Source organism: Salminus brasiliensis, chromosome 6, assembly GCF_030463535.1.
Source record: "Salminus brasiliensis chromosome 6, fSalBra1.hap2, whole genome shotgun sequence".
NCBI lineage: Eukaryota > Metazoa > Chordata > Actinopteri > Characiformes > Bryconidae > Salminus > Salminus brasiliensis.
In genome coordinates, this window is record NC_132883.1 from 17,820,458 (window position 1) to 17,845,002 (window position 24,545).

A 24,545-nucleotide genomic window follows, 5' to 3' on the forward strand; every position below is an offset into this window, starting at 1 on the left:
AATCAAATACTGCTGTGGGCCTTCGAGAAGATCCGCAAGAGGCCTCGAACTTTGCAGCTGTAGTCTATGTGGCCGCAACCTGAAAGGCCGAGACTAGGGCACTCTTTTGCTTACATTTCACTCTGGCCTTTATGCCAAGCCCCTGTAAGTGGAAACAGCCTGTGTGAGCATTTCTGTTGTGCCATTCTGTAGCTAACAACTGTTCGGTTGTTAATAATGGTGTCCAAGGCAACTGAAACTGGGACTCTTAAGTCTGTCATAGCTGTCTTAGTGGCCTTCACTTGTTTCCCTGCTGTATACGGGCAGAATTGCTGACTGAGCTGTTGCACCAATTCCTGGGAAATTGTCAGTTCATTGTACCTCATTATAATCTTATTCAGGGACATGGCCAGTCCTCTAGGTTTGATTGATGCAGGTCAGGTCAGGTTTGGGTTCAGGCAAGGTAACTCCTGGACACCTTCCTGGCTTGAGTCAGAATACCTGCAAGAGCTCGGACTTCCCTTGTCTCTGATTTGCATTGGCAGACATGGCTTATGTAATGCTTTAGAAGCCGGGTGCAGCTGTGTAGGTTGCCATCTTGTGCCATGTTCTCTAATTGCACAGGTTAACGTAGTGTGTTCTCTTGCTTGACCTACTGCAGACAAGACAGCTGTCTTTTGTACCTCCACAGTATCAGATTCCTTAAAGGGCATCTCATAGAAAACTGAATTTGCCTTCTGGAATAAAACGGCTTGAAGTAGAATGTGAACTTTTTCAAAAGGTTCAAAACATACTGTTCACGTTCCAATCCTCAGTCCTCCCATGAAAATGAAACTGCAAGGACAGGATGTTCTGAATTCATAATTTTTGTGGTGTTTTGTAAAAAAACGACAACAACAAAAAACCCCAGCATACTTTACTGTGCATCCATCTATTCAGCCTAGATCTTCGCCCAATTATGTTGCCATTTAAAGAGAAGGGGTTTAGCCCGGCCTGCTTTTTGAATAGGGGGAAACACAGGGCAGCCAGTCAGAACAAAGATAATATACATAAATCACTCTTAAAGGCACAGTAACAAGACTAGAAAACAGCCATGTGAACATTGTGTATATTAAGTGGACGTCAAGGGACAAAAGAAATGGCAGAAAGGATATAGGCAGATTTTGAGGCACTACTTTTTTTTTGTTATATTAAAAGCACCTCCATATTGTATTATGCTGAATTCACAATTGTGTGTATCATTACACCTCTATCAGCTTTATATATGCCCACATTGGCAAAGGAGCACATACACACATACGCATACAAACACACAAAAACAAGGCCAAATATGTTTGAAATCACTCTGTATTTCACATAGTAAAGTGGACTCATCTCCCACTGTATAAAGACTTTTACAGTGCAAAGTGCAAAGATTGATGACGTCTTTAAAAACCCACTAATGGTTCGGTATTTTTTTTTGGATGGTTGTCTAATTGGAGTTGATCATGTTCATCTTTACACCTGGCACTTGGCTCAGAAGAGAATGAATACAGATGTAAAGGAAAGAAGCCAAGAGGATGACCGCCAACCAATACTTTCACCAGCTCCAGAGAACATTGAAGAAAAAAACACAGCGTGATAATCACGTTTTTACATACTTGAGCTTTGCAGTCAGGTTCTCAGAGGAGTTACCAAGTATCGTTGTAATTGGGGTAAATGACTTGCCACTATTGCACACCATCAGCATAACAGCTTTTTTAGAACCAGAACAGAACAGTGGTATCAGGCATTAGATGCATTTGCATGTATTTTCAAACGTAGCACACTTCTGCACTCACTAGCCACTTCATTAGAAACACCTACCAAAGACCGCCTTGCCGGTGCACAGTTATGGATTTTAGCCTGTCTGCTGTATGTCAGTTTTCCACCACAGAGCTGCTCCTGGCTGAGTGGTTTTGGGTGGTGGAACACTCTGAAGGTAGCAGAGACACTAACATGTTTAAAAGCCCAGGAACACTGCTGTGCTTGATACACTCGTGCTAGCATGATGCACACTACCTTGTCAGTGTCCCTGCTGTTTTGAAAACCGCCCACCAGAAACTGACCAGTGATGACTGGAGTAGAGGGTGGCTGAGAAACTATAAATGGTCTGCAGCAGGGTTGTTCAATCCTAGTCCTAAAGAGCTATCACCCTGGGGAGTTTGAATACAACACAACTACATCTAATATCCAGGCGCTCCCGAAAGCTCAGTATTCGCCCCCCTTCCGTTTATGATTTACTTGCTACGTGTTGGACTAACAATGTCCAGTAAATGTAGACTTTCCATGGAACTTTTGGGAACGTATAGGGAATGTATAGGATTTTATTATAATTAGTAGGAAAAACTTTATCATACACTATCACCAATGTACTGTTTTTTTATGTCAACAGCAGACATGAAGGCCTAACAATACAAATGAATTTACCATGGGAATAAACGTGGTAATCATGGAAATTAATGGGAATAAAATGGGAAGCTAAAGGTGAAAAACCTACATATAGTTGGTAAAAAATATATACTGAAGCATAATCCTGGCTAAAATAATTAGATCAGCAAAGCTGCTCCCCTGCACCCCCTGCATTCACTGTTCATTCCTCCATCACATATACAGCATATGTCTAGATGATTTCTAGAAACCTGTAAGTTTCTCACCTTTAGCTTCAAATATTCCCATTAATTCCCATAATTACCTGTTAATTCCCATGTTACATTTCACAACTTTAAAAATTCCCGGGAATTTTGCAACCCTATGCGGTCACATCGGGTTATACCCAAGTGCTAGTTGCAGAGGCCTTTTCTAATAATACTTTCTAAGTGCTGACAACATGTATCTCTGATCTCAAGATCTGGATGAATAAGAATTGCTTGTAGGCCCCAAATCCCAAATCTCAGACTGTTCAAGATTGTCTCGTCATTGATGGTGTGTCTGCTAAATCCACTCAAGCTGATAGAATCCTAGGTATATACCTCCACTCGAATCTCTCACTAAATCTGCTTTCTTTCTCTTCCACAACATCGCCCGCCATCGCCCTTTTCTGAATATTAATGATGCTGAAACTCCAGTCCATGCCTTCATCAGCTCCTGTATCAATTATTGCAGTGCCCCGTTTATCTGTCTTCCTGCTCAATATCTGAAGATTTCAGCACGTTCAAAACTCCACTGCAAGGGTTCTAACACACACTAAGCAGTCGGCACACATCACTCCCATTCTTCATCAGCTGCACTGGATGCTTGTCTCTTCCAGAATCAAATACAAAATTCTCTTTCTTATGTTCAAAGTCCTTCATGATCTTCTTATCTTTCAAAACCTCTCCATCTTTACATCCTCTCACGCGCTCTCAGATCCTCTGACAGAAATCAGCTCACAGTACCTCACACTAGGCTCTCCTCAGTGGGTGGCAGGGCATTTAGTGGGATGCACTTCTATAATGTCTCTGAGACTGCTCCTCAACTCCTTCTATCAAATCTCAACCAAAGACCTAGCCCTTCAGACTGCCAGCCCAAATCCGATTTCAGGCATAATTAGACTGCATCCAGGCTGATTTGTGATAGTCTGGGCTGAAATCGGATCAGATTCAATCGGATCCAAGCCACATTGTGTCTCAGGCCCTGTTCACACCTGGCATTAACATGCATGCTGGGTCCAATCATAATAATCAAAATCATGCCAAAAGGTCTTGATGCATCCCTGACAGCAAAACACCACCTGCACCAATCAGGCCACTGGCCCAGTCAGAAAATACATAATAACCGCAAGACTACACTCTCCTTTGTCCGCAGGAGTTAGCTGGGCACGCTACAATAACACACTAACTAATGGATAAAGGCGATACTCGCGACTGCTGTGCAAGCGAAACTAGGTGCCGCCATAGATTAATAAATTATTAGTGTCCATCATGCCCCATCAACCAATCACAAGCGCTCCCAGGAGACGCATTTAAAAATGGCAGGTGTGAACGGCTATGCGTTTTGGCAATCACTTGTGTGAACGGGGCCTCAGTCTGGACGCGACTACGTCAAATCCAGAGTGACGGAAGGGCAGGGATCCAAGAACAGCGCCACAGGTTACTGGTTACTAGTTACTGAGAACTACATAGTTAACGCAGCAACCTATGCAGCTAGGTTAGTGATGTCCAGACAGACAAATCTGATCTGATCACTTTGCAAATTACAGTGCGGACAGACATCTCAAATGAATCTGATTTGCCTGCAGTCTGAACACAGCCTAACATTTTTTTTGTGTAAAGCTTTAATTACCTGGATCTTGTGCGTTTAGAGCTAAAATCTACAGACTGATAAACCTTTAGGACCAGGACTGAGCTCCCCTGGCATACAGTCTGTAATTGTACACTTATATAGTGGATCTATAAGATAGGTGGAGTTCATGAAGTGGGCAGCGAGTGGAGACCCAAGGTAGGTGTTTCCAATTTCCAAGTGCACAGTGCAAGTGCATGTTCCCATAATGCCTGGCAGGCCTTCCTAGTGCTTTTTTTGTCAGGGAATGTACATAAAATAACATTTTTGGTTTTAGAAACACGACCACACACAAGCACACCTCCATAATGTAAGAAAATCTCCAGACATCTTCTATATCTTTGAATGGTACATAAATAAATTATGTAAATATATGCCCTGCAGAGATTACAGTCCAGCGAAAAAGGAAAGCAATCGTTATTAAAATCATCTCAAGAAATATCAAAAATATGCTCTTTTATATATAGATATATATATATATTTCTCAAAATCCTCTTTATAAAACATATACTGTGTTTGGACACTTAAATTCCCGTTCCCAGTCTCATCCATATCTTTCAGAGGTGAACCATACTGTACAAAGCTAATATCTGATAGGAACTTGCTATTCTTGGTTACTGATACTAATTCCAACAGCTAGATCAGACTGTGTAGGCGTCATGCTAAAGTGGATCCTTCAGACATGTTTGACCTTTTTTAGCAGCAAGAACATATGACTCTTTCTCAAATACAAGTGACTTAAGCTACATCAAACGATGGAAGTCTTAGGGTCGCTGTAGAACGATCATTTCTGCTGCCGAAATGAAGTGGAATGCCTTCACGGACACAGATATGGAGTGAAAAAATATAATATTCTGAAGGACAGTTGTAGGCTTGGTTTTTAATTTTTTTTGTCATTCGAAAGCGACTTCGTATTTGCGATTCTAAGGGCATCCCTCGCCTTCTGGTAGAATCACAAGGACGCAAAGAAAACCATTTTCGGCGTCCTTGCGTACAGTGTGATTAAACACAGCCTCTAATTGTAGATGATTCAGCTGTGTAGCCGTGAGTTGCCGGCTCTTTCGGCAAGATCTGTACTTTTGTCATACTTTTTCCCCTACGCCTAAGACAGTGCCTTTGGGGCCGATGGCTGTAAATTATTCGGTAGTGGTTCTGAGGGCTTTCTGTCAGATGCGGTGAGCCCTCGCTGAGCATCACATGACGAAATTGAGGTGATCAGTAGGTTGTCCGCGAATGGTGTCTCTTCCGCCGTATAAAGGGACCTGCAGGGGAAACACGAGAAGCACATTAGCATGAGCATCACGACCGAGGGAAAATAAGACTGAACTGGCAAAATAGAAGTGAATATGAGATTAACACTGACTATAAAAACTGGGCTATACGGAGCAGGCTTAGCATTCAGCACTGCCTGGTATGGACAAAATACCATATTGCGATTATTTCGCTGTGCACAGTGACTGATACTCCTTGCAGTATATAAAAAAACACACACTGGTGAACCCTTCGTGTGATGTACTTAAAGATAAGCCTGGATTGTTTTTTACATTCAGCCCCCTCCCCCAAAAAATAAACATCTGTGATTGGTCAGGACGCTCACTGAATACAGTAAAACATATAAGGCCTGTTTCCTGAACATGGATTAAGCCTGGTTGTGGCCTATATTTTCAATTAAAAAAGCTCTACACTCGTAAAAAATGGAGGTTCTTTGAGTGACGGCATAAAAGAACTATTTTTATAATGAATATTAGTGAATCTGAAGAACCTTTAAACTGGTAAAGAACCTTGTTCTTCATGGAACCAAATGCGGGTTTTCAATGCCAACGCTCAAAAAAAAAACATTTAAAGACGTCCCATTATGTCCTACTCTCCCATTATGTCCTACTCTCTGTCATACTCTCCCATTATGTCCTACTCTCTGTCCTACTCTCCCATTATGTCCTACTCTCTGTCATACTCTCCCATTATGTCCTACTCTCTGTCATACTCTCCCATTATGTCCTACTCTCTGTCCTACTCTCCCATTATGTCCTACTCTCTGTCATACTCTCCCATTATTGTCCTACTCTCTGTCATACTCTCTCATTATGTCCTACTCTCTGTAATACTCTCCCATTATGTCCTACTCTCTCATTATGTCCTACTCTCTGTCCTACTCTCTCATTATGTCCTACTCTCTGTCATACTCTCCCATTATGTCCTACTCTCTCATTATGTCCTACTCTCTGTCATACTCTCCCATTATTGTCCTACTCTCTGTCATACTCTCCCATTATGTCCTACTCTCTCATTATGTCCTACTCTCTGTCATACTCTCCCATTATTGTCATACTCTCTGTCATACTCTTCCATTATGTCATACTCTCCCATTATGTCCTACTTTCTCATTATGTCCTACTCTCTCATTATTTCCTACTCTCTGTCATACTCTCCCATTATTGTCCTACTCTCTGTCATACTCTTCCATTATGTCCTACTCTCCCATTATGTCCTACTTTCTCATTATGTCCTACTCTCTGTCATACTCTCCCATTATTGTCCTACTCTCTGTCATACTCTCCCATTATGTCCTACTCTCTGTCCTACTCTCCCATTATGTCCTACTCTCTGTCATACTCTCCCATTATGTCCTACTCTCTGTCCTACTCTCCCATTATGTCCTACTCTCTGTCATACTCTCCCATTATGTCCTACTCTCTGTCATACTCCCCCATTATGTCCTACTCTCTCATTATGTCCTACTCTCTGTCATACTCTCCCATTATGTCCTACTCTCTCATTATGTCCTACTCTCTGTCCTACTCTCCCATTATGTCCTACTCTCTCATTATGTCCTACTCTCCCATTATGTCCTACTCTCCCATTATGTCCTACTCTCTGTCCTACTCTCCCATTATGTCCTACTCTCTGTCATACTCTCCCATTATTGTCCTACTCTCTGTCATACTCTCTCATTATGTCCTACTCTCTGTCATACTCTCTCATTATGTCCTACTCTCTGTCATACTCTCTCATTATTGTCATACTCTGTCATACTCTTCCATTATGTCCTACTTTCTCATTATGTCCTACTCTCTCATTATGTCCTACTCTCTGTCATACTCTCCCATTATTGTCCTACTCTCTGTCATACTCTCCCATTATTGTCCTACTCTCTGTCATACTCTCCCATTATGTCCTACTCTCTGTCCTACTCTCCCATTATGTCCTACTCTCTGTCATACTCTCTCATTATGTCATACTCTCTGTCATACTCTCCCATTATTGTCCTACTCTCTGTCATACTCTTCCATTATGTCCTACTCTCCCATTATGTCCTACTTTCTCATTATGTCATACTCTCATTAAGTCCTACTCTCTCTCATACTCTCCCATTATTGTCCTACTCTCTGTCATACTCTCTCATTATGTCCTACTCTCTGTCCTACTCTCCCATTATGTCCTACTCTCTGTCCTACTCTCCCATTATGTCCTACTCTCTGTCATACTCTCCCATTATGTCCTACTCTCTGTCCTACTCTCCCATTATGTCCTACTCTCTGTCATACTCTCCCATTATGTCCTACTCTCTGTCATACTCCCCCATTATGTCCTACTCTCTCATTATGTCCTACTCTCTGTCATACTCTCCCATTATGTCCTACTCTCTCATTATGTCCTACTCTCTGTCCTACTCTCCCATTATGTCCTACTCTCTCATTATGTCCTACTCTCTGTCCTACTCTCCCATTATGTCCTACTCTCCCATTATGTCCTACTCTCTGTCCTACTCTCCCATTATGTCCTACTCTCTGTCATACTCTCCCATTATTGTCCTACTCTCTGTCATACTCTCTCATTATGTGCTACTCTCTGTCATACTCTCCCATTATGTCCTACTCTCTCATTATGTCCTACTCTCTGTCATACTCTCTCATTATTGTCATACTCTGTCATACTCTTCCATTATGTCCTATTTTCTCATTATGTCCTACTCTCTGTCATACTCTCCCATTATTGTCCTACTCTCTGTCATACTCTCCCATTATTGTCCTACTCTCTGTCATACTCTCCCATTATGTCCTACTCTCTGTCCTACTCTCCCATTATGTCCTACTCTCTGTCATACTCTCCCATTATTGTCCTACTCTCTGTCATACTCTCTCATTATGTCCTACTCTCTGTAATACTCTCTCATTATGTCCTACTCTCTGTCATACTCTCTCATTATGTCCTACTCTCTGTCATACTCTCCCATTATGTCCTACTCTCTCATTATGTCCTACTCTCTGTCATACTCTCCCATTATTGTCATACTCTCTGTCATACTCTTCCATTATGTCCTACTCTCCCATTATGTCCTACTTTCTCATTATGTCCTACTCTCTCATTATGTCCTACTCTCTGTCATACTCTCCCATTATTGTCCTACTCTCTGTCCTACTCTTCCATTATGTCCTACTCTCCCATTATGTCCTACTTTCTCATTATGTCATACTCTCTCATTAAGTCCTACTCTCTGTCATACTCTCCCATTATTGTCCTACTCTCTGTCATACTCTCTCATTATGTCCTACTCTCTGTCCTACTCTCCCATTATGTCCTACTCTCTGTCCTACTCTCCCATTATGTCATACTCTCTGTCATACTCTCTCATTATGTCCTACTCTCTGTCATACTCTCCCATTATGTCCTACTCTCTCATTATGTCCTACTCTCTGTCATACTCTCCCATTATTGTCATACTCTCTGTCCTACTCTCCCATTATGTCCTACTCTCTGTCATACTCTCCCATTATTGTCCTACTCTCTGTCATACTCTCCCATTATGTCCTACTTTCTCATTATGTCATACTCTCTCATTATGTCCTACTCTCTGTCATACTCTCCCATTATTGTCCTACTCTCTGTCATACTCTCCCATTATGTCCTACTCTCTGTCCTACTTTCCTATTATGTCCTACTCTCTGTCATACTCTCCCATTATTGTCCTACTCTGTCATACTCTCTCATTATGTCATACTCTCTGTCATACTCTCCCAGTATGTCCTACTCTCTGTCATACTCTCTCATTATGTCCTACTCTCTCATTATGTCCTACTCTCTGTCCTACTCTCCCATTATTGTCCTACTCTCTGTCATACTCTCTCATTATGTCCTACTCTCTCATTATGTCCTACTCTCTGTCCTACTCTCTCATTGTCCTACTCTCTGTCATACTCTCCCATTATGTCCTACTATCTGTCATACTCTCCCATTATGTCCTACTCTCTGTCATACTCTCCATTATGTCCTACTCTCTGTCCTACTTTCCCATTATGTCCTACTCTCTGTCATACTCTCCCATTATTGTCCTACTCTCTGTCATACTCTCCCATTATTGTCCTACTCTCTGTCATACTCTCCCATTATGTCCTACTCCCTGTCATACTCTCTCATGATGTCCTACTTTCTGTCGTACTCTCTCATTATGTCCTACTCTCTGTCATACTCTCCCATTACGTCCTACTCTCTGTCATACTCTCCATTATGTCCTACTCTCTGTCCTACTTTCCCATTATGTCCTACTCTCTGTCATACTCTCCCATTATTGTCCTACTCTCTGTCATACTCTCCCATTATTGTCCTACTCTCTGTCATACTCTCCCATTATGTCCTACTCCCTGTCATACTCTCTCATGATGTCCTACTCTCTGTCGTACTCTCTCATTATGTCCTACTCTCTGTCATACTCTCCCATTACGTCCTACTCTCTGTCATACTCTCCCATTATGTCCTACTCTCTGTCATACTGTCCAATTATGTCCTACTCTCTGTCATACTCTCCCATTATGTCCTACTCTCCCATTATGTCTTACTCTCTGTCATACTCTCCCATTATGTCCTACTCTCTGTCATACTCTCCCATTATTCCCTACTCTCTCATTATGTCCTACTCTCTGTCGTACTCTCTCATTATGTCCTACTCTCTGTCATACTCTCCCATTACGTCCTACTCTCTGTCATACTCTCCCATTATGTCCTACTCTCTGTCCTACTCTCCCATTATGTCCTACTCTCTCTCATACTCTCCCATTATGTCCTACTCTCTCATTATGTCCTACTCTCTGTCATACTCTCCCATTGTTGTCCTACTCTCTGTCATACTCTCTCATTATGTCCTACTCTCCCATTATGTCCTACTCTCTGATTATGTCCTACTATCTGTCATACTCCCCATTATGTCCTACTCTCTCATTATGTCCTACTCTCTGTCATACTCTCCCATTATGTCCTACTCTCTGTCATACTCTCTCATGATGTCCTACTCTCTGTCGTACTCTCTCATTATGTCCTACTCTCTGTCATACTCTCCCATTACGTCCTACTCTCTGTCCTACTCTCCCATTATGTCCTACTCTCTGTCCTACTCTCCCATTATGTCCTACTCTCTGTCATACTCTCCCATTATGTCCTACTCTCTGTCCTACTCTCCCATTATGTCCTACTCTCTGTCCTACTCTCCCATTGTCTTACTCTCTGTCATACTCTCCCATTATGTCCTACTCTCTGTCATACTCTCCCATTATGTCCTACTCTCTCATTATGTCCTACTCTCTGTCATACTCTCCCATTATTGTCCTACTTTCTGTCATACTCTCCCATTATTGTCATACTCTCCCATTATGTCCTACTCTCTGTCATACTCTCCCATTATGTCCTACTCTCTCATTATGTCCTACTCTCTGTCATACTCTCCCATTATTGTCCTACTTTCTGTCATACTCTCTCATTATTGTCATACTCTCTGTCATACTCTCCCATTATTGTCCTACTCTCTGTCCTACTCTCCCATTATGTCCTACTCTCTCATTATGTCCTACTCTCTGTCATACTCTCCCATTATGTCCTACTCTCTTGGGTCCGCCCAAGGACTCAGAAACAAACGAGCATTTGCACGTTTTTATCCTTTGTTCAAGTCAGTGATCGTATAACGCTAGCTTGCCATTTGTAAATAATCAGATCTAGATGCATCTGTCTTTGTCTGTGAGTACAGTGGGCTTTCTGGGTAAAAATAAGACGGTCGTGTGTGGGATGAGAGTGGTGAAGGACATTGATTTTTTTTTCCCACCCACACTGGGGAAAAGTGCATCGAGAGAAGCAAGCTGTCTCTAAGGAGGCATGTCGAAGCAAAGAAAGATTAAATCTGTTATCGCAACGAGATGAGAGTCATGCCACTCCAGCAGTGTGACATTTATTTCAAGCTATCATGATGAAACTGTGAAATCGTGTCCGTTTACTTATCCTCTGAAGCTTGCGCCAAATCATACTAGAGATGTTTAGCCAGGAAAGAACACTCAAATCCTACATCTATTGTTCACATAGCCTGAGCCTCAACACTCCACTATGATGTTTTTACCATGGGTACAACCTCAACCGTGTCCATATCTGACAAGCACAAACGGCTCTTTATTGAATTAGCGGTTAGTCGTCTTTTAATAGCTGTCAAAATCCTAGATTAATAAATATATTTACATTAAATATTTGTAGTGGTCTTATCCAGGTGGAAGGCTGAAGTGTAAGGCCTACGTCAACGCCTCTATCAGGCTCCGCCGCCAGTCTAACGGTACTACTAACGGCTTTGTATAAGCTTATGGACGGAATGGTGAGGTACCACTGGAAATTGTGGGGGCATGTACATCATCACAACCTCCTCAAACGCTGCTGTGTTTGTTATAGTCCGAAACGTCTGGCGTGGAACTTTTGAAATGGACATGTTCTTTTTCTTATGTAAAGGGAGTTTAATTTAGCCTTCACTGACCCGTCTGGACTGTGCTGGCCCAACACCTTGGACACAGCCATTGGAGATTACGTAGTGAACTATTAATGAAGTGAAAGCCCTGGGCTTCACCTCAAAGTCTCTTGTGTGCCTCAAACTTCTGGCCGGTTCCTTTTTTAATATCTCTTGTATTTTTGACCTTTTGATATGCTTTGTAACTAAGATTTTATCTTGTGTCCACTTACTTGCGTCATTACACAAAAATAGCTTGGATTGCTGATGTTCATAAGCCTGTACTGATGTATTGACGTTTATCTGACAAAACAAGTTATGGTGCAAAATAAAACTGTGGTCGGCCCAAATGACATGCTGCTTTTATCTGCCACCATCTATTAGCGCTATCGATTAAGGCTAAAAGACTACACTAACTCAATGTGACAGTTTTGTAGACATGCTAAGTTCTTAAAGACACTGTAATTTAAAGGCACTGTATCATGGAATTTTTAATATATATATATTATATAAATTAAGATTTTGATAAATGCGACACACCAGTCACTTCCCAATCCATTCAGCCCACATATGTAACCTACATAGCTGTTTTGATTTCTTTTGTTTTTGTGAGGTCACAAAAATGAAAGAATTTACACATTGCCAACAGTGGTTTAGGTTTGCCCATTCACACCAAAGTTGAAGATAGTGTTTTAGCCTGGACAGCTTTTTTTGAATACGGCATGACACACTGCAGCCAGTCTGAACAGGGCTTGTTTGCAATTACATCGCATCGTCTTAAAGGCACAACAACAGGCCATTCAAGTACAACATAAGAAAAAACAAATGGAATATTCTGCAAGCTTGACATGCATATGCAATAGGCACCAAGATGCTCATCTGCACATCACGCTTCTGGACCACTTGAACGGGTTGTCTTCATTTGATGTTTCCAGATGCAAGCCATTGCTTACAGTGCTGCGTCACTTATGCCTATCATAACGTCCTGAGCAATTTCTTCTATCTGACCAAATCTTTCCCTAAATAGAGCTTTTACAGCTGTGCTAGCAAAGAGCTCCTGTTCTTCTTCCATTTACCTCTGGAGGAACAGCTGAGGCCTCTTCTCCACATGACCTTATTCACGACTGCTACATGATAATGTCATACAGCTTTCGGATGCTGTCCTGAAGCTGTCTTCATAAGCAACGCAGCACTGCCAGGCAGTGTTCATGGAGTGCCTGTAAAGGCCAATGTTACCATTAAGTGTCGGGCCAACGATGACAACGATGACAGCTACAGCAATACTGCCGCACTACACTCACTACATTCACCAGACTCTTGTCAAATCCTGCCCTTTTAATAGGAGCATCAAACAAGATACCTTGTTAAACTATGCTATGCTAATGTAGTGAGGCTCCATGTAGCACTCCTGAGTGCTATTTAACACCTCTAAACTCTTAGCAGTTTTGTTTTTGGGAACTTGCGAGGCCCTGACCTGACGTCAGCTCCGAAAAGAGTTCCAGCTATCTGAAGCCCGAGAAAGGGATATGAATGGAGCTGTCAACACTGGAGAGAAACACGGCTCTGCGTCCTCACAACATCATTTGTCCGCCGTGCTTTTCCTTCCACAGAAACGTAACAAATACTTTCTATTACAGTGTGTGTCACTATTGCTTCACCTGAGAAATGAAGGCATGAGAAGAGGGTATGTACTAACAGCTTCTTACTGTCGCCAACTTACCAATTTGTAAACGTAGCCAATCATTCTTTGACACAGTGTTCAATGTCATCATATTCCAGCAACTGCTCAACAAACTGCCAGAAACCGAGGGCGGCCTTTTAATCTTTAGATGCCGTTTCAAAATGTATACCTTTCTTGTTGTCACATTTGAATGAAGTAAGAATGACCTCTATTATAACTATATTGGTATTATAACTATAACTGGTCCTCCTTGGTATGAAGAGTATGTCGTGACTGTTTCTGTTGATAACAGCACATATTTGAAATCTTTTGACCCTTACTTCCATTTATTGTATTCTGGGAAAGCAGAGTTACCGAGTTATTCATTTCAGTGCTTTTGTATGTACCTACCAATACAAAGAAACATTGTGTGATGTTAATCTGGGACGATTGCTTTCTACATTATTACAAATGTGTGTATGCTGGCACTGACAGATACAGCACTGCGAAAAAGACATCCGAGAAAATAGCTGAAAGTCTATGAGCCGCCCCCTTCCAATCAATGAGCTGCCACAGCACAATCAGTGAGCACAATCCCTCCGCCCATAAAATATAATGAGATATTCATTTGGTGATTTACCAGACAGACATTTCACACAGCTATATTAATTTAAATACAGTAATATGCCTACCTTCCCACCAATACCTTATTCCTTACCTTCGTATCTCCCAACCCTCATTCTTAAGTAGCTCCACCAGCAGCTCAACGGGAAGGATTGATCAGATAATCAAGGTACTGGATGGTAGCTGTAAATACATTTGTATTTATTGACTCTGATTTCATTATTCATATTTTGAATGAATAACTTCTAACAGTTTAGATAAATAAGTAGCTTTACATAATTTTTCTGATGCCTTTCCCACAGTACTGTTATTGGCCTGGAAATTCCATGAATTTCCATTTCCATGCATGCAAACCTACATGTTATACAGTGCTCAAAACAAGCTTGAAATGCTCGAAAGAATCTTAGACTTTATGCCTTCCCAAGTTCGGTTCATCCTCTACTCACTGTACTTATCCCACCAGCGGAAATTCTGACCGAGGATGCCCAAACTTCTGCATGTGACTGTGTCCTCGCAAGTGTCATCCCATTTTCCATCACTGTCTGCTTTGGCACCAGGGTCGCCTGCTCCAAGGACAAAGTACGGCGTGCTGTCACGTCTGCAGAGAAAGTCATTGGCTGCGACCTTTCTGTACTGTTGAATAAAACTGCTCTGATTCATTCTTGATATGCTGACATTAGCCCTCCCACCAGCACACACTGCACTGATTTAACTAAGGCTGCCTATTGAATGTCAGACAACTGTGCAATTTGAAAAGATAATCTCATGTTTTCCCTGCTTGCCACACAATGCCGTGGACACTACTGAGGGGAGATATGCAACACTTTTACTAAAGAGGACTGTCTGTAAAACAGCAGTATAGGAAGGAGGGGGTCAGAGGGGGTCAAAACCAGAGGTTTTGCTAAAAATGTGAAGTCTTTCACACGGGGACGTTGTTGTGCTTTGACCTCAAAACGAATAGTGGGATGCCCGAGGCTGTGATTTAATTATATATTTATATTTTATTTATACTATAAATATAAATACATAAATAAATAAATAAATAAATAAATCTGCGCTCTTAGAATAAGTATGTGTGCACGACGGGGGGAAAACACAGTGCATCCTAAAAGAACCAAAGCCTTTAATATATATATATATATATATATATATATATATTTATAGCATATATATATATATATATATATATATATATATATACATATATAATACATACATACATATATAAGTAATTCTGGATTAGTAGATCAATAGAAATGCTTCAAATTACTTGGAATAAACAGATTTGACTTCCATTCAAAGTTTAAAACATTTTTGCCTCTCTTCTCCTGCATTAACAAAGTGGTTCTACATAGTGGTTCTACATACACCCCTCAGCTTACCTTCTGTTGCCCAACTGTTGAATACAGTTTCAGAATCACTGCTGTTTTCAGAATATCCTAGCAGTTTCCCTATCATGGGTTTTCTGATGCTTGGTGCAAGGCCGTACCCGCACTTCTTTACCTTCATGGGAGCGAACAACCCTATGCTCCCTGCAGGTGTTGCTTTTAAGTGCATCACTATTAGAAACTTCTGCTTGTTTAGTTTTTTTTCTCTCCCCCAGTTGAAAAGTAGGAAACGCTTTTACACATTCACAAAAGAAGCATACAATAAGAAGGGGACCATTATGTTGTGCATACAGCCAGGGCTTTTATGGAATAACTTCAGAGTATTCTCTAAAATGACAATAAGTTGTTCTGACAATTGCAGCACAAGCTTCTATAGCTCCTTATCGCTCATGTAAGACCAGCTCCCTCACACAAATCTTTATCTCGCCATTAACCACGAACTGCCAAAACTGATCTGCTTATCTGCACGCAAGGCATAAAGGCAGGCAGTTAAACAAAAAGAAAAACAGAGGAGAAAAAAAGGATAGACTGCATGATGTGAATACCAGACTGCACACTGATGGATATATGCGTTTCCACAGAGATTATTTCCCACGTCTCTATGCACTTCGGTTGTTCTTGGCGTCCATTACGGTTTAAATAACCGGGGACCCCTAAAGGGTCTTAATGTATTTATAACATGTCAAACAATAGTGAAACATGGGGCTATTTGCCCAAATGTCAGAAGGCTGTAAATGTCAGCAGTGAACTCAGCAAAGACTCCTGTGTTTAGTTTTCATCACTGTTCCAGATGGCAGGGCGCAAGAACAAATACAAACCAACCCTGACATTCTGCTTTGTAAGCCCTTTATGTATTGACATTATCTGTGCTCTTAATGTTCCATCTCCATTTTTTAGAGATGCTGTGTCATTCAGCCAGCGGAAAACCTAGCATGTGTTTGTCATCATCATAATCATCATAACTATCATTTTTTTAATTTTAATTTATTTTATTTTACCCAATTTACCTCCCCCAGATTTGTCTGTGCTCTCCCCCATCACGTGTAATGCAACTGACACTGGGAGGGTGAGGACTGACACCTACACAACCAGCCACCGCCTTTTTACGAACTGTCTGCAATAGCAATTAATGCACTTGGAGGAAAGTGCTGGGTACCCAGGTCTGATAGCAGCCATCATGACAGGTCTGACCTGGAATTAGAATCCCCAGATTATAGTGATGCCTTAGTCTGCATTATTATTATATATATATAATTAATAATAATAATGATAATAATAATAATAATATAGTGTTTTCTACATGTCTCAGTCACACCTGTTGAGTGTACTATGGGGGGGTGGGGAAGGTTATTTTGGTCATATGGAAATTGAACTCTATTTCTTGTCTTTACCGTTCTAGCAGAATTAACTCTGGCGTCCTCTAGATGCCATTAACAGACATTATTCACAGCCCGCAGCAATGAGGGTAACAAAACATGAAAACTTAATGGAATATCTGAGGTTCAGGAGCTTTGACTGCGCTCAAGTTGTTCTTCATCCAGATGTTTGTCTATTTTCTGCCGTTTTGGCACAAGCCACCAAACCAACCCGTTTCAATGTATACTTACGCAACGACAGCGCTATTCTGCACTGTCCTAGTTCATTCTATTATATACATAAGTTATAATACGGGGAAATGCACTCCCACCATGGCTTTATTCTTGGATTATGGCTGTACAGTACTGAACAGTGCAGAGCTGAATGATCAGGGAGGTTTGTCAGACTGTATTGTCAGCTATTAAACACACTATAAAATGGTGCAGTGGTAGTGTAGGGATGGAACAGTGGTATCTCAGCAGTAAGAGCACTGGGCTCTTGTTGATGACAGGGTTGTGGGCTGCCACTGTTGGGCCCTTGAGCCAGGCCTGTATCCATCCCTGCTTCCCGGGTGGTGCAGCGATGGCTACCCACCGCTCCAGGCACGTGTGCTCACTGTCACTGTGTGTGTTTGCTTGCTAGTGTATATGCGTGTGTTCACTGCAAGGATGGGTTAAAGACAGAGGCCAGATTCCATATGTGTCCAACACAAATGGTGAAGTCTTGTCCTGTCTTGGAGATTAAAAAACGGTAACGAATTAGTCCAAAATGTCCCTTTGCATAATGCATTTCTACCAAAGTAATTCTACTGCAGTATCTTACCCAAACGGCGTGGCTGTATTAGTTATAGGAACACAGTCACAGATTGGTATTGACTTATACTCAGCATTAAGGTACTCAGATCAGACCGAACTGGGGCAAAAGAGCCACACCAATTTGTACAGAAGTCCCTGTAGTTACTGAGTAAAGTGTCTTAGTGTTTAATAAGCCGTAGAGTGTTGAGAGGTTAAATACTCTCTGAAATTTGTTAAAAATGGGGTGAAATGCTCTTATATTAGGATAAAATACACTTCATACAGCATGTTATTTTGACACGACATAGCTTTATAAAGGGTGTCAGTATTAGGCCTATATTAGGATCTCAGAGAATGAAGTCGAATGAATCTGATCCTAACACAAATCTAGTCTGGCATAACACACACTCACACTGTGTGATGAGCTTAGCTATGTATTTCTTTCTATCGAGTGTTTGAGTGGTGTGAGCATAATAGCCTACTATTCGAAGATCATCTTCAGTGAAGACCGCCAATTTAAAAAAAAGCTTGTTTTAACCCCTTATTACACACTAAGGTGTATTACTCAGTAACTACAGGGACTTCTGTACAAACTGATGGGACTATTTTTTGGTAATAGAAGCTTGTAATAACACATTGTAGCCCATTGGCGGGCCTTAGACTTTTTTAAGGGGTTGAAGCCCAGTAGGTTTTAAAGGAGAAATTTTGGATCAGTACATGTACAGGCATTTCAGTAAGAGAAATAAACTCAATAAAGGCCAATGTGTGGTTAAAAGTCTAAAACAGTAGCCTACACAGACCAATTTGAGCCTATTAGTTTTTATGGTGAAGATCAGAACAAGCATTCTGAGAGCTGTTTCTCAAGTGAGCCAGTAGAGCTTTTAAAGTTTTACACAGCACAGTTTCTTGTAGCAGAGTCTGCCTTGTGAGGCCGATTCAGTTATTACTAGACGTCAGACCTGCTCTCAATCGTTCCGTCAGTCAAATAACACTAGAGCTTATACGGAGAAGAAGGGAGGGGAGGAATGTGTTAGTAGTGAGAGAGATGGACAACACCCATCCCTATCACAGGAAAGAAAGGAGAGAAAGAGACATAAAGCACTGGGCCAAAATGGCAAATCTTGAGGAATGTAAAGTGGCACTGACAATTCACAACGTGTTAAAGGCCTTTTTACGCACTATGCTGAATTGAATGAACTAATACTTGAGTTGATATTTGGGTTGATGCAAAGCCAGACTGAAATTCTGTAATCAGTATTTGCTTAATTTCTCTAATTAGTGAAGGCTGCTATTTTCATCTCCCTCCAGGGCATGCCTGCTTTCCTGAACCCCCAGCACTAGAACACTCTCTCCTCTCCTCTCCCCTCCTTCGTTTTTCCTCAGCGTTAAAGCGGGGGGGCGGGGTGTCTTCGCGTTACTTGACTTGATAAACATCCTGCATCATTAGAATGTAGTGTTAGTATCACATACATTTACATACAGCTGGCCATGCGCAGCTTCTCTATGTAAACATTACTATACTAGACACGCTTAAAAAACCCACATAAGGTCAGAATGGCTGAAAAAATACATATGAAAACAAAATGATATGACAAACAGCTTCAGTGATCATTCTAAAAACAAAGCAGAGACATATATTGTCCCTGTAGTATGAATACGCTGTAACTCCATATTTTTTTTTCTTTGCAGATTTCTTATATCAGTTCAAAATCAACTAGCTACATTTAATTTAGTTAATCTCTTAAAATAAGATCCATTGTTTGTTCCAGACTTGCATTACTTTAGCCTTTAGCTTAAGAATAACTAAAGCCAGTTTGAATCACTTTCCCTGTAATTACTCAATGATAATTTAGAAAACTTGAAATAAAAAAAATTATAAAATTTGCAAATGACCCCCAGCCCCCATTAAAATACAAAATAAAGCCTGTTTTGACTGCACTGTGTCAAAAACTATGTATTTACATATAGTCGCGGTCATGCAAAAAATGAAAACAGAGACGAAAAAAAACCTGCTTAACGTTCAATTAGGGAAGTGAAAGTGAAGTATGACAATATTGTGTTTTGGAATACTGTATCGATTCCAAAAAACACAGTATCGAGGGCTAATGCGCTGCCCGGGGGCTGCAAGTTCGAATCCCAAGTCGTGCCAATTTGCCATCAGCAGCCAGAGTCCAAAAGAGCACAATTGGCCGTTCTTTCTTTGAGTGGGTAGGTGGCGCTCCCTCGCCTCATCACTCATCATTTAAAGCGATGTTGGCTGGCACAGTCGTCTTGTTAGCTGGTGGAGTGGATCTGGGGACCTGGTGCCTTACTCCGAAGGGGCAGGCAGTCCAGCAATGCAGCACTGGTGACAGTTTGAAAAGAGGCAGTGGCTGGCTTTGCATGTATGGAGGAGATGCGTGTGAAGTCCTAGCCACCTAGTGTTGCAGGCATTAGTAGTACTAGGGGGAGCTATGAACAGGTGGGTTTTATATATATATATATATATATATATATATATATATAATAATTTTTGTAGTGAAGACAGCGGCGATATGCAAAATGTATGAAGCAGTCATATGTCTGGTAAGTATAAGCACTGGTGTCAAAGCTGAATACCCCCTTTCCCAAATGTGAGTGTCTTGTCTAACTGAAACAGAGGGCTGACAAAAATGGCCACAGTCCAGAGACTTGGACAACGCTACACATCCTTTTAATGAAGTCCCTTGGACACCTGCCTAAGATGTCAAAGCTTCAACGGGACACCTAGGGTAGATTTGTCCTGGAGAATACCACCCTCAGAAAATGTCCCGTTTTCATAGGCAAGCTGGATTGTTATGAGATGACATAAATATTTTATGACTGTAGCGTCTGGCTCGAGGTCAGTATCATCCTGAGTATTCAGTATCCTGCATGTGTATGCATCATCTATGACATCATCCGAAACTTTATATATAATTCACAACTACTGACATAATTCCAAACACGAGGCACAAAATGGCTGCGTTTGTGAAAAGAGAGGCAGGAGGAAAGATTAAGGCGTGATTTGATTAAGCTATGATTTGATTCGGAGACGATTTCCCCTTCAGACCAATTCGCCACATTACTCTGCCCTGCCGCGCTACCCGCTGGCCAATATTTGTCCCATACTACAGGAGGAGTAAACAAAGCAAAACTACAGTGGCAGCGCAGCAGAATGGACCGCTGTACGTGTTTATGTTTCATGCATTCGGCTTCACTGGTTTGGCAGCGTGTTTCAATCCCTTAATATTCCTCGCTCTCCCTCTCTCGCTCTCGCGTACGGACCACGTGCATCTTCTCCCACTTTTTCCCCTTTCGCTCTCTCCCTATTACTTCCACAGTTGGAGTGGGCATTAATGGATGTTTCAGGGACTTAATAGAATGGACTCTCTTCGAGGCTCACATGAGTCTATTCAAAAGCACTCACCGTTCACTTACTCTGTTTGGGGTTCCGGTGAAGGAAGCCAGACGCCGCTTTCATCCTCTTCCCTCGTCCTCTTCATCTTTTATCAATCCTCAGGTAATCCATTTTCGCTGGAGTTGAAAGTGCTCATGACATCAAATAAAAAATAGAAAGATTATAAAAATGTCACTTTTGGGGTGATTCATATATCAAACTGTTGTCGTGGTGGACTTGCGTAGAATGGTCTTCTGTGGTTTCTGAGTAGGGTGATGAGGCACAAAAGGTGGCGTTGAAGGGGGAAAGCTATGACTGAGGCTCAAGCCGCCATTTTCCATCAGGACGTGGGCCGGCGCCAAGGAGGAGCACTGATGGACAGGGCTGAGCTTGATGTCGATCAATTCCGTGTGTAAGTGCATATCCGTGTTGTTCATGTCGTACTGCAGGTCGCAGTCCGGGCAGTAGCCGTGGTACTGGACCTTTTCGCTGAATCGCACGCGCTCCCGTGTCACCTGGGGACACCGGCTTTTCTCGTGCCTCAGAAGGGGCATCGGCGTCAGCCCTTTCTCCGTCACACCTTTGGGCCCGCAAGCCAAGTCTCTGCTGGGTATGTTTATGGGCTTGGTGGGGAAGACGCCATTCCGCATGAGCGCCCCGTTAGCCTTGGCTAAGTTCCCTGAGGACAGGCTCTTGCCATGGTCCTCGGCCCTAAGTGGTGTGAGGCGCGGAGGCGGAAGGGGAGGGTGCGGCCTCCTCAGGACCGTGAGCACACCAGGGTTAACGGACGGAGGTCGGAGCAAGGTGTCTTCGGGGTAGATCTTGATTTTCTCTATGCTGGAGGCTGTGGTGGTGGTGGTGGTACTGCTGGAGCTGCTGTTCAGCGTGTCTGTCTTGGAGCTGTCAGCCATCTCCTCCTCCAGCTGTAAGTCTGACGTCAGGGAGTCTATCTCATGGACAACCTTAAGAAAAAAACGACACAGGAAAGACAGGAGCTTAAATCTTATAAGTAAAGGTTCATGAATGCTTATTGGCTTGGATGTACAGTTCTTGGAAAGCCTTTGAACAGGTTCATAAACTTGACATTGCATGGGAATTAGTTTTTCTATACTAATACCAATATTAATACCCATTTCTTTAAGCTTTAATGCAGAGCTAACATCACATCACACAGTGACAGCGGGATATTCCAGGCAAGATTTGTTACAGGACTGGATCGGATTCGTTTTTTGGAGTTCGTTTCGTGCTGACATCCAAACTGATGATCGATGCTGATGGTGGTTCTTCTGTGTCATCACTCCAAAGTACAGCTGGGCAATACAGCGATATTTTATCATATCGTGATACATTCTAAGCATATTGAGGATACTGTTAGTGCTTAATAAACACTGATCAGCTGCAGGTTTTGTTACCAACACTGTAAATATACTGGTTTAATTAGAAAAAAAAACTGTACTCAGTACAGGAGAGTATCTGAATAGTAGTTTATAAGAATCTGCCGCTGCTGATGTTTTTAGATGCCTTCATGATAAATATTGTGTATCGAAAAAAGTCTTTTCACCATATCGCCCAGCCCTGCTCCCTACTTTTCTTGGCACTTTTGATTTGTCTGAATGAAGTCAAACACAGTTTTGGGGTGTTGGGTTTTTGGCTGTTCTCGTCTTATCTCGCATACAGCTAAATATTAAACACCCCACACTGGGGCATCTGCAAGCAAGACATTAGCTCAGAACGAGACATTTATTATGAATACCTCCAAGTTTAGCAAGAGCCAAAGCACAGTCACAAAAGGTCCCTTCGATTCGTTCCAAATACATACGACCTGCGTGCGTATAACAATAAGGCTGGGGTTTGAGCAGCATGTAGGATTTGCACCTCCTCACGTCCAGTCTCTTCGGCCCTCCTTCTACAACGTCCTGCACACAACGTCTTCCTACACTCACTGAGAATGAAGTGGGCAAGCGGCATTTGCATTGCAAATGTGGCTCTACAGTGCGATTAAACATAAGCTTTGCCAGCAAAGCAATAGGAAGGCTGCACATCCTGGAACACTGTCCACGTTGCTGGCCATGACAGTCCGTACAGTCCATTTGACCCATCCCTGTCACAAGATAGGTAAGCTTACGAATGCGTAGAGCTTAATATAGATTCGTCAACCAACGAGGTGTCTCCCTCTCTCACTACCTACAGTAAATTTGATCTATGCTATATTATACAGGATACAGTGAGTGTCACATCCTAACTCAGAGTGGCAGGAGCACAGCAGGCCCAGTGTTGCAGCTCGTTTTGAGTCACTGGCCTCATAACAAGGTTATGATATAACTAAACCCACAACAAATGATGACGACACGTCAACAGCAATATACACTCGCCATGCATTGAATGAACACAAAAACACGTCCAGCTGAAGGGGAAATAGCAGCGCATCCCAAAACCCTGCGTAACGCCACGGACGATGGCTCTCCAGACGGACAGCTGTCAACATGGAGAGCACTTCCTTATCGCGTCTGACAGACCCCCATAGAACTGAATGAGGGGAGGGGAGGGGGGGGGGGGGGGGGGCTTCGTAGAGTTTCATTAACACACAGCCCGTGTAATGACAGTTCAGCCCAAAGCAAAGCCACGGCGTGTTTCACTCAGCAGCCGTGAAGGGAGTTCAGGCACAACATCTTCAACAAGCAGGGTTTGTTTGTTATAACGGGTTGACTGAAGGCCTCCGTTAGCGGACAGAAGTGCAAGATCTCCAAACGTGCCTTCGATCTGATAAACCTCATTACGAGCCCTGCTGGTCGAAGATCTAACACACAGGTATCAGAGAGAAATCTTAACACAGATACCCCCCCCCCATTCCCCCATTCCCCCACTCCCCCGCTCCTCCTCCTCCTCCTCCTCCTCAGCACTCTCAGGTCTGAGACACCGACCTCTTTGAGTTCTTTGGCCACATCCTTCAAGTCGCCCAAGATGCATTCCAAATCCTCCACGATGGTCTTGATCTGCCGTTTCACCTGAACTTTGGAGACTCCCTCCGACTCCCCCTGTGCCGTCCCTGACATGCTTCGACAAGAGCCCCCCGGAATCGAGGAGGAGCGCGGACGTTATCCTCTCATCGCCCTCGGCGCACTTTCTCCGTGCATTTTAACGCCGTGTTTTCCTCTCCGCTTCCCTCCTTCACACACATTGCAGGAGAATCTGAAGAGGGGGGAGGAAAGCGTCCCGACACTCGCGCATGCGCAGTCGCGGCGATGCATTTTTTGAAGGAGCAGTGATGTTGAATTTTGTTCACCGAAAAAAAAGAAAAAAAAATCATAAAAAAATAAATAAA

The 24,545-nt window shown here is 42.4% G+C and overlaps 1 protein-coding gene across 3 annotated transcripts; it reads right to left on the reverse strand.

The window, feature by feature from the left end:
* Positions 1-1,333: 1,333 nt before the first annotated feature.
* Positions 1,334-24,440, reverse strand: prr16 (proline rich 16). 3 transcript variants are annotated; one of them, XM_072680961.1, is made up of 3 exons: positions 24,145-24,440; positions 21,265-22,185; positions 1,334-5,519 (listed from the first exon to the last, which is right to left on the reverse strand). In XM_072680961.1, the coding sequence occupies exons 1-2, from the start codon at positions 24,274-24,276 to the stop codon at positions 21,439-21,441; spliced, it is 879 nt and encodes a 292-aa protein (XP_072537062.1). In that variant the 5' UTR covers positions 24,277-24,440; the 3' UTR covers positions 1,334-5,519; positions 21,265-21,438. The 3 variants fall into 3 exon arrangements, with proteins under 3 accessions (XP_072537062.1, XP_072537063.1, XP_072537064.1); XM_072680962.1 differs by having other exon boundaries at positions 21,254-22,185; XM_072680963.1 differs by lacking the exon at positions 1,334-5,519 and adding an exon at positions 17,731-17,764 and having other exon boundaries at positions 21,254-22,185.
* Between the last annotated feature and the right edge of the window lie 105 nt (positions 24,441-24,545).